A 9,759-nucleotide genomic window follows, 5' to 3' on the forward strand; every position below is an offset into this window, starting at 1 on the left:
TGCCCGTCCTATCTTCCGATCTTTGCTGTTTTTTGTCACGCTAACTTTTGTTGTTGTTAACTTGCTTTATCACGGGCTCTTCGTTTTCTATGTATGTATGTTTTTTTCGCGTAATTTACGCAAAACCGGTCATGAGTTTATTTTGTTTTTAACTTTCGTTATTTTTGGCGTTACTCGACTTTTTCCTTTCTGTTTTTCCTTTTTGGCATTTGGAGAAACTGATAATGCCTTTTTTAGGCGAAATATATTTTTCTCATTAGAAAATCCATCTGAGCTGTCCACAGATCGCTTTGTGGAATTTAATTTATAATTATATCGATACCGCGTGCGCAGGGTGTCGATTTATGCCTTTTTCGCCATTCTAAGTGTTCGCCACGCGACGCCACTGTTCGACACAGGCGGCGTGAATAAATGTTAAGTTACCGGTATAGGGGAGACCGGGGATAGCTCGAACGGTTTTTGAAAAAATTGCTCATATTTTTTAAAATTATGTACCACATTCTTAAATTTTATTTTGTTGTAACTAGTAAAGCATTACTCAGAAAACAAAAGGGTTTTGGTTCGTTTTAGCTCACTTAAAATGATCATTCAGCCCATTTTTTACACAGGTCTCAAATGTCCGAAGTCACCCCGGTACCGGGGTAACATCGGACATGACTGGGGATATCTCGGACAGCAAGTTTTAACAGACGTTTGTTTGTTTATTTAACAAATAACTGAAATCAAACTTGGCGCAATATTAGCATCTGTTTAGATTGCTAAATAAACGCAACCGCAATAAACTTTTGGACAAAATCCATGCAAAAACCAGCCAACACTTGCTTTAACGTTCAGCAAATAAACGCGTCAATTAATAACCATTGTTTCCGAACATGGAGCATTATTACCGAAAACGTGGCATTGCTACCAAAAATGTAGCATTGTTACGAAACAAGTACCATTTTTCGTTCAATCGGATTTTAAAAGAGACATAACAGCCAACAACATGCCAGGTTTTTAATTGTTTTGTCGTTATTTCAACGTGTATTCTAAACTTATGTAAGTACAAGAATCCTGTAATAATCAAGAAATCCTGTAAGAATCCGAAATAAGCCTGGCCATCATTCTCATGCGTCAGTCACCAGATACGACATATTTACTATTCGACACGCACGACAATTTTTCTTAAGATGTTCGACACGCAGAAAAATATCGATGCCCTGCGCGTGCGATCGACAGCCTGCCAGGGGCCTTTGGTTTTTAAACTGATCCAGTTTTTTTATTCATTAATCACATATATTAGAAACTATATTTATGGTTGTATTTAAAACTTGTAGGCCTGCTCTTGCAACCTACCTTCTTTGCAATATATAAGTTATCGTCTGTGTAATGCTGGTGTATGCTACAAAGCTGAACAACGAAACCTAACATTTACATATTTTAGGAAACTATAGATGATTTTTTTAATGACAAAACTAGAGTGACCTCGCTCCAAATTCATGAGGTTTTTGCGCTGGCGAAGAACAACCAGTTGATATATTTACGGCAATGACAGGGGACCTATAGTTTTTAAATAAATGGTAGAAAACTCATTTACAGTAACTAATCACTCGTACATAGGAAAAGACTTGCTGATCTGTTTTGAAAGCAACGTGATCTGGCTTCGAGGCTACGTTGTGCTTCACAAAGGAACTTGGTGAGATCGAAGTGGGCACAAAGAATTACTAACAAAGATTTCACAGCCACGTCTTTTCACAAGTTGAGCGCGAAGAACCTAATCATCCAAATACACTTTTACTGCCACCAGGCTTTCAGGTAATTTACTAAATATTTTGTATGTGGTCATTCTGTTCAACGTCATTTTCGCGTCATTTCCTTGTCTTTGGGTTCGCTACTGTTTTTGTTTTATTCCCAGAAGAAGCCTAGTCGTTCGTACAGGCGAAACGTCAGAAAAATACAATACTTTTAAACAAAAGCTCACAGGGCCTATCCATGAACTGTTAATGCTAGCACCAATAATTTGTCCGCAGCCGTTAGGCTTGGAACCTCTGCACTAAACTACGTTTCGGTTACATGTTTATTTACAAGTGCTGATAATCAAATACTTGAAAAGACTAACATATACAGTCAATTGCCATGTTCATCGCGAAATGCTCTCAGCATTTGGCGCGTGCTGGCGCGTACAAATGTAACAGGGTTTCTCGAACAATGTGCCACAAAAGTTCCATAGCAACTGAATAATGCACTGAATAAATTCGACCGAAAACCTAAAATAACTTTGGTATTCACCTTTTTGAACGCAACAAATTGATACAAATCATGTGCCGAATGGAATCTAACATAACATGTAGCTGTGGATAGGTTTATTGAATATTCAGCCAATTTGTTCGCGCATACAGGCCCTTAATTTATATCAAATACTTTTGGGTACAAGTGTGCCGTAACCATAAAATGTCTGAGTGATGGGAAACCGCAGGTTACAGCAGTGTTCAAGATTGTTTTTTTTGCAAAGATATCCCAAAGCAAATCAAGAATGTGCGAGGTTTACTGTATGTTCAGAGGAAGCTATAAACCTTGACAAACAAACCATTGGTGACCATTAATATACAGGTGTATAGTTTGTGTTTTTACAATCACTCACTTTCTATGGAATCTGCAAATGTAAGCACTGTTTTATTTAATCTTTGTTTATGTCCTATTAGTTATTTGGCCGAAACAAAAGTGGTGCCAACGTGTCATACTAGTAGTAAACCATAGTAAACCTCAAAGAAAACTCATTCTTGATTACATTTTGGGTACATCACATTAAGCGTTAATCAAAACTTTGTGAAGTCTGTGTTTGACAACAACAAACATTTTCAGTTTAATTTTATTCGACCGAAAATAAACTCAATTACACAACTTTTTACACCCGCAGCGTCCATCTCCATATTTCTGAGTACGATTGATGAAGTGTGATATGTACAGATCTGAAACAACAGAAAGTGACATCATGTGCTGATTTGCACGACTGAAAACAGTTAAGAACGTGATATTGCACCATATGCTATCTACATAGAAAGAATGTAACACACAACGTTCCCAGTATGACGTCAAAATCTCGTCATACGTGGCCACAGCTCCGCGGAAACGAAACTTGACGACTTAGTTTGTCAGAACATTTGCCACGTGACTAGTCACGCATGATGACGTAAACTACCACGTAGTACAACAAGCGCAGTTAAACCTTAAACTTCTAACGCAAGCAGTTTTCATTGCTTATTACTTACGAAAAAACACGAAAGGCAGGTGAACCTCACTTGCACTTGCACCCACTGCACCCTTTAGTGCACTTGCAAGTGTCAGGATTGCACTTGCAGTTGCTGCAGTCACTGCAGTTGGCACAGTTGCACACACCGGTCTCTGAAAAACAACAAACATAAGTTTAAACTTACTTCACAACCTTAATAAGCGGGTTTTGAAAACAACACTGTTACAAAAATGGCCGAATAGATCATATATGCATACATGGTACAAAAGTTTAAATTTTCGGATAATTATAACAACGTATATAAGTGTTTACTTACCAGCACAGTTGCAAGGATCCATTTCTTGTATTTCTGAAAGTTTTCAGCAAAAAAATTGGCAGGAAATTAACGTTTTAACAAATCCAAATCTATGAGCGTTTCGAAAGAAATTTTACGCATTTATTATTGTTTTGCACACGGCACTGTATTAAAGATGACCTACAATCTTGGTTGTATTTTGTAGTTTTAACGTTAACATAGCGATTAATTTATTGTTTAATTTAGTGATGTTTTTAGTTAAATATTTTAGAATTTTATACATTTTAAACAATAAGCAAAAGCTTCTGTGAAAAAAAAGCTTGACAGGAATTGTCAAACAATATTTCCAGTAATTAGGGAGAAATAATAACAATAAGTTGATTATCAATTTCAAAGTTAAAAATTACATTTTGGACGGTATTTACTTAAATATCGCATTATGTAATAATAATTTTCAAACATCCTTTATGTTTATCACGTGACCGTGACCAAAACTCGTGCGCACAGGTTTTTACACACGGCACGTGGCTGTGTTGACTGTTTGGATGAAGATCTACTTGTTTTTGATGGGGGGAGAGGGTCGTGGAAATTTCCGCTCTTGCAACATATCCCAGGTTATAACAATTTCACAAAGACTCGCTGCTGTACCTTTGCCCTTGTGTTTTAGAATAAAACTTTGTGCCAATTGTACTTTGGACACAACTAATGGAATTAGGACACTACCCCTGATTTGCTGTTCTACGCTATTTCGCATGATACGTTTTCCCCAAATAGCCGTTTTATTCACGATTGTTTTTGCCCATGTCGTTTGTTCAACATCATCAGCGTCCAAGTTATGTGAAGATATTAAACAGCAATTGTTTTACTTGTTGTATTTTCAGTGAAAATCAAAATGATAAAAGCGATGAAAAGAAACAAGAAAAAGTACAGCTGTTTTCTTCATTAAAATCACAGTTTAAAATACTCGAGGTGAAATGCACAATTATACATAGACATTCCATTCTCAAATATGTGTGTGTCCAGTCAGCTTTATGATTTAAGTACGTTAATAAATATACACAACAAGTACAACAGTTTGTGACTAGAAAGTTTCATTGTAAGGGATATTTTCGATAAATTAATAATCACCAAACATCTCAGAAATAGAAAGGAAAGAATGAAATGAAATGTGGCACTTAATGATAAATAAAACTTTGATCAGACGCACACTTTTGTTGTTGCAACTAAATGTTCGGGAATCTGCGCTCCGATTCTACAAAATATCAAAGATTTCATTGAAGGCCGAGAAAAACTAGGTTAACAGATTTTTAACCAGTTTCTGTACAAAACCAAAGTTGTTTGTCCAACAAGGTCTTGATTTGATACATAAATGTATATATATTTGTTCTGCTTGGGCTATATTTAATAAAGAGGTTTTATGTAAAAACTGGTTACATTCAACAGCATTTAACAAATTGAAACAAAATCCAAACCTCGAGTAATATCTGTTGCGAATCGCTTCCAATGATTTTGGATCGAACTGTCGTGAACTACGAGAAAGCTTCTTTTGCCTAAAACAATTCATACATTAGGTTACATTTCACTAAATCTTAAAACTGTTGTTACCTTTCGATGTTATCACGGGTCTTAGTCGTCCAATTCAAACCACTTTCTCTCACTTTGTCCACCAGAAGGAGCAAGAGAGTGGCAATTAGGGCAACTAAGGTAAAAACATTATTTTTTAATACAAACACTTGCTGTTTTATACAAGCAACACCACTACACACAATTTCAATCTAAAATCAACAAATTAAATATAGTTTCAAACAAACCTCCAACACAGGCACTGAAAAAAAGCTCTAGCATCAAATATCCACTGCCGTCCAATATTACACCAGCAAGTAAGGAAACAACAGCCAGACCAAGATTTTGCAATGATTGCATGCTGAAAACCATTAATATGGTATTTTAAGCAAAGTTCTCAACAAAATTTGTGGCACACAGTAAATGCACAACTCACAATCCGTAAGCTGTTCCCAACTGACACTTCTCCACTATCAGCGCAACCATCGGCCACAGTGCACACGCTAACAGTGAGTAGGAGACGCCGATAAGACACTGAACATAAAAAACATGCTATGTTGAATATGACACTAATGATGCTTTTAAAGAAAAAAATACTATTCTTCGAAAGACAGATTTTAACCTGATAAAGATTTCCACCCTCATATGTTTTGCAACAATTTAGAGGAACTAAAAGTTGTAAAATACAGGGTGTCAATATAAAATATTGTGGGATACTGGGATTTTTTACATACATTTGCAAAATATTTGGAATAAACCTAACCTAGAATGATGCAAGTAAAACACATTGTACAACTCAAAACTTTATCAACAGCATTCTAACTTTGCCACAAAAACATCACTGGAACTACACTGCACTTACAACAACTTACCATTGAAAACCAGGGATTGACAAATGTGAATGCAAGAATGATATGGCTTGCCAATGTGCCAATAACGGCCACCAAAACCCATGTTACCTGGCAACCGACTCGATCAACCATGAACCCAAAGACTGGAGAGCAAGGAGCCGACAAAATATAAACAATACTGAAACAAGAAGTATTAAAGTTAGTCAAAAAAAATTATCTTGCTTTGAATACATGACACATTTTCACAAAACTGCTGCATCTCAATCAAACATAAAAAGTATACTATCTAATTATTTATCAGCACAAAATAAAATCATCGGTACCTGTTAACAGCACTTGAGGCAGCAGGAGTAAAAGCATATTTTTCTTCAAAAAATATTCTGTAAAAATATTTTTTTTAAATTTATTCGATCAATCTTATGCCTAACTGGTCAATCACTTACTTTCCAAGTCCGATGAACGGAAAAATTGCCACATAATAAGCGACGCAAATAAAAAATATCAGCCACAGTTGCGCGGGAAAATCTTTGACATCGGTCAACTTGATTGTTTCGTCACTTTCTTCAGTGCTTCTTGCCCCGACCTTCTCTGCCTTTTTGTCCATTATTCCAATCGCAATTGCACAAATCAGTGAAAAAACACATGTGGAAGCAGCTAAAAAAACAAAATAGTGTCTGACATGGATTAAACTTTCACATTTGCACAAAATGTTTCCTTTACTGAATACAAAAAATCAACAAAACTGGATTAGTTTCATAAAATCAATGCTTGAATGTTGACAGCCAATTTTTTTTAATTTACTTTTTGTTTTATATATTATATATTTTTAATTTGAAAGTTTTTAACATAACATATAATTTAAAACGAACATATTTTAACTTACCTAAAAACATGGAGACACCAAGTGTGTGATCTGGACTAAAGGAAGCGACCCAATTGTAAACAGGCCCCATAATATTCATGTTAACTGTGCTTCCCTGCGAAGTTAAAAAACATCAATTAAAAAACAAACAATACCTTTAACCAGGGGCGTATCCAGGAATTTCTAAAGGGGGGGGTCCAAATTTTTGTAGGGAATTCCCCGATTTTCAGGTATAAACTATTGTGGGCGAGAATCGCAAAATACGAACGCCGGTGTTCGCGCCAATCGTCATATAAACGGTGGCTTTCTGGCTTGCGCAATTGTGTAACGCTATGGAAAGTTTAACAACTAAACTAATTGACTTTCACGCAAGTAAACCGCTTGTCATTACAACGTGGCCACTAAAAAACGATGTTTCGTCCATGAACTGACGAAAAATGACACTTGTTTCGTAACAATGCAACATGTTTGGTAACAATGCCAAGTGTTCGGTAACAATGCTCCCTGTTTGGAAACAATGGCGAATGCAAGCACGATGCGGTTTTTAGGTCAACGTCAAAGAAAATTTCTGGTTTTCACGCGGATTTTGACAAAAAAATACAGTGGCGTTTGTTTAGTTATCAAAAAAGACCAAAATATTTTACAAAAGGGGGGGGTCCGGACCCCTCGGACCCCCCCCCTGGATACGCCCATGCCTTTAACAGCTAAGTTAATCAGAGACACAACCAAAGGACATAATGGGCAGTAAAAATAACACTGAAATTGGTCAGTACAAAATTATCATTTACATTTTTTTTACTTGATAATTTTTTATCCATCTACTTGTACCCTTTCGGACACTTCTTTTGGGCACTCCTATGCATAATTGATTATTTGTAAAACATTTACTGACAAGCTGCAGGAGGATTAATCTCTTTTTATAACAATGTCCCTTTATAAACTTGACTGTTCATAAAAAGTAGATACTTGGCTGAATTTATGAGAAATTATTTTTTATGTTTCTCCTCAGTAGCATATAAATGTTAATTACTCAGACTATTAGGGCCAGAGTACGACAAACACAGAACAGTTATTGTTCCCACTTACAATTCTAGCCATGCTTAACTGAAGCCCAAACACAAGGTTGAGATCTGATCCCTGAAACCAGAGAACAGCATAAGTGTTTTGTGCAACAGCCAGTGATTCTCCGCCGATTCCGATGATAAAACGTCCAGCGTCCATCAACCAAATCTCATTTAAAGTAGCACCTGGACATAGAAAATTATGCTGATATGAAAACGTTAGTTTTTTTGTTTAAGTTAGTTTCATTTAAATAAGCACAGACTGCGATGCCATCAAGGCAAAATTAATATTTCCATGCCTGTCTAAGGACGAAACGTTGTTTTTTTAGTGGTTACATTGTTGTAATGGCAAGCGGTTTACCTGCGTGAAAGTCAATTAGTTTAGTTGTTAAACATGTTGCCAATATTATGCATGTTGAAAACAACTGTTTGCGCTCGCATAGGTGCAAAGAGGAATATAAAGCCATTGCTTGGAATATAGTCTTTATTTGTATGTTTTCTTGATAATTTAAAGCCCACATTTGATCCCTTTTGGTTACAAATATATTGAAGCCTTTCTTTCAAAGTAGTAGTAATAAAACTACGGCGCAAGCACTACTGCAAAAATTCGCAAAAGGTCGCATTGATGCTGATCGTCCATCACGTTATGTAAGTTATTTTAGTTTCTGCATTGTTTAAACTTACCGAGTGCAACAACGAGTTGACCGACGAGTACGAAGGAACTGAACAAAATGCATCCCAGTCGAATCCCAAGAACTCGATCAATCAAAAAACCACCAAAGAAACACAAAATAACATTTGGCCACGAATACCTGAAATGTAAACACCTTTTGTACACCGGATTGAACGGATTATGTAAAAACAAAACTTGGGAGAACCGATTTACAATAAAGGTTTACAAAAAAGTGCTTACACAACTCGTGAATAGGAGATAATAATGCTCAGCTATGCATACATACTGTATTTCAACAAATCAGCACATTTAACATTTTTATTGCCCACCAATGTACACATTGCAGTAGGGGCACTTGAGAGTTAATTTTATATTCTACTTTAGCTTACAAACAGTCCCATACAGTTTCAAAAGTGGCAAACGTATCACACATAAATAATCGTGTTTGTCTTGGGCTAAATTAAGGATTGTTTCTCACCAAGAATACAATTGCATGAATGTTGCCTCGTTAATGTTCATGTCAGACCGAATTTGAGTGTGGAGAGCTGCAGGAATGTCATAACAAAAATAGCTGCCTACAAATTAAAAATAATTGGTATTAATGTTCCTGCAAACAATCTTAATATTTGGAGTAAAACTGTAAACATCAATAAGGCAGACAGCTCTAACAATGTTTACTAGCAGAAACCTCTTATCTAACAATGTTTAACAGCAAAAACATATATTTGCATTCGTACAACTTGATCACTTTTGCAGACCAAAATTACAGAGAATTTAGCAAACAGACTTTACCAGTAGACATAGCTTACCGAATCCTAAAAAGCACATTAACACAAGCACAATGAGTCTATATAATGTACTGCTTGGATCTCGGATACTTCCACATTTAATTTTCCACCATCTTTTTTTAGGTTGCTCTTCCGTTGCCTCCAACAGTGGAGAATCCTCATTGTACATCACAAATACACACAAAATAAAACTTTCAGCTTTTTCTACTTTTAATGAGGCAAAAATATCTGCAATCAGTGCAATGTGTTTTATAACCTATACTGTTATATGTTCATAAAAGTGCTGTATATAGTGTGTGCAACATAGTTTATGTTTAAATACGCTATTTAGGCCTATTTTACTAAATATACATAATAATATAAATAACCTTTAACACTACAATTTACTAACAATGTTAAAATATTTGATTAAATTCACATTTGTTTTTCAAAAAAAG

General features: G+C 35.8%; 1 protein-coding gene and 1 long non-coding RNA gene across 2 annotated transcripts; both read right to left on the reverse strand.

Annotated features, from left to right (window-relative positions):
• Nucleotides 1-2,834: 2,834 nt before the first annotated feature.
• On the reverse strand, nucleotides 2,835-3,668 carry LOC145907888 (uncharacterized). Its single transcript, XR_014402903.1, has 3 exons — nucleotides 3,546-3,668; nucleotides 3,249-3,381; nucleotides 2,835-2,948 (listed from the first exon to the last, which is right to left on the reverse strand). It is a non-coding gene; the product is annotated as an uncharacterized LOC145907888 (long non-coding RNA).
• Nucleotides 3,669-4,366: 698 nt separating this feature from the next.
• Nucleotides 4,367-9,546, reverse strand: LOC145907887 (lysosomal dipeptide transporter MFSD1-like). Its single transcript, XM_082994987.1, has 13 exons — nucleotides 9,344-9,546; nucleotides 9,013-9,109; nucleotides 8,546-8,673; nucleotides 7,887-8,047; nucleotides 6,822-6,915; nucleotides 6,382-6,592; nucleotides 6,262-6,318; nucleotides 5,960-6,116; nucleotides 5,524-5,621; nucleotides 5,336-5,448; nucleotides 5,130-5,223; nucleotides 4,997-5,074; nucleotides 4,367-4,776 (listed from the first exon to the last, which is right to left on the reverse strand). Exons 1-13 carry the CDS (start codon nucleotides 9,489-9,491, stop codon nucleotides 4,722-4,724), a joined length of 1,491 nt encoding a protein of 496 aa, XP_082851113.1. The 5' UTR covers nucleotides 9,492-9,546; the 3' UTR covers nucleotides 4,367-4,721.
• Between the last annotated feature and the right edge of the window lie 213 nt (nucleotides 9,547-9,759).

This window comes from Ascidia mentula, chromosome 7 (genome assembly GCF_947561715.1).
Source record: "Ascidia mentula chromosome 7, kaAscMent1.1, whole genome shotgun sequence".
In the NCBI taxonomy this organism is placed as follows: Eukaryota; Metazoa; Chordata; class Ascidiacea; order Phlebobranchia; family Ascidiidae; genus Ascidia; species Ascidia mentula.